This window comes from Salvelinus sp. IW2-2015, unplaced genomic scaffold (genome assembly GCF_002910315.2).
Source record: "Salvelinus sp. IW2-2015 unplaced genomic scaffold, ASM291031v2 Un_scaffold1866, whole genome shotgun sequence".
NCBI lineage: Eukaryota > Metazoa > Chordata > Actinopteri > Salmoniformes > Salmonidae > Salvelinus > Salvelinus sp. IW2-2015.
Window position 1 is genome coordinate 61,491 of NW_019943230.1, and position 885 is coordinate 62,375.

General features: G+C 45.1%; 1 protein-coding gene across 1 annotated transcript in view; it reads left to right on the forward strand.

The window, feature by feature from the left end:
- LOC112072260 (plakophilin-3) overlaps nt 1-885 on the forward strand; it is a 52,639-nt gene that overhangs the window by 9,678 nt on the left and 42,076 nt on the right. The window contains exon 2 of the mRNA XM_070439718.1: nt 578-669. Within this exon, the coding sequence (XP_070295819.1) occupies nt 578-669 (92 nt within the window). The remainder of the gene's footprint in view (nt 1-577; nt 670-885) is intronic.

Sequence of the window (885 nt, forward strand, 5' to 3'; positions counted from 1 at the left end):
TGTCTAACACCTATACTCTCCTACTATACAGCTGTCAACAACAGCTGCCTATGTAAACCGTACTTTATGAAGGGACCTACAGTTATAACCACACTGGACCTTGTATCCAGTCATACTATAATAAAATGTCCCAACAAGTTTTACGATGTCATATCCCATATCATTATACTAGTTATGTCAATGTCATTTCAATGTTTGTTATGGGTGTGGAGGTGGCGGTAAAAAACACCAAGGCCTCGTTGTTTTGGTGTGCTTCCGAGTGGCGCGGCGGTCTAAGGCACTGCTTCTCAGTGCAAGAGGCCTCACTATAGTACCTGGTTCGAATCCAGGCTGTATCACATCTGGCTGTGATTGGGAGTCCCGTAGGGTGGCGCACAATTGGCCCAGCGTCGTCGGCGTTTGGCCGGAGTAGACTGTCGTTGTAAATAAGAATTTGTTCTTAACTGACTTGCCTGGTTAAATTAAAAATGTAATTTTTTTTTAAATGTCAGGTCCTTCCTTAGTGTTGTCTTTAAATTTGATCAGGCTTTGGTGTGCGGTTTAATGACTGTCAGATTTTCCCTCTCTTGTTTTCTAGAACACGGCGGATCTTCAACAATGAAGTACCATACCTTCAACCCAGGGTTCAGCTCCAAGTCCTACGCCTACACAGCCTCCAGACCTGTCATGGTGAGTTGTAGTCCTACGCCTACACAGCCTCCACACCTGTCATGGTGAGTGGTAGTCCTGTCTTTGGTCATCGCCAAATAAAGAGATAGAGTCATTATAGACACTATCTGTTTACATGAACACGTGGACAGTATACTCTGTGACTGCCCTCTGCAGCTCCCTGTAAATACACAGTGGGATGATTTCACAGTGCAGTGTGCCAGAGCCAGTGAGCTA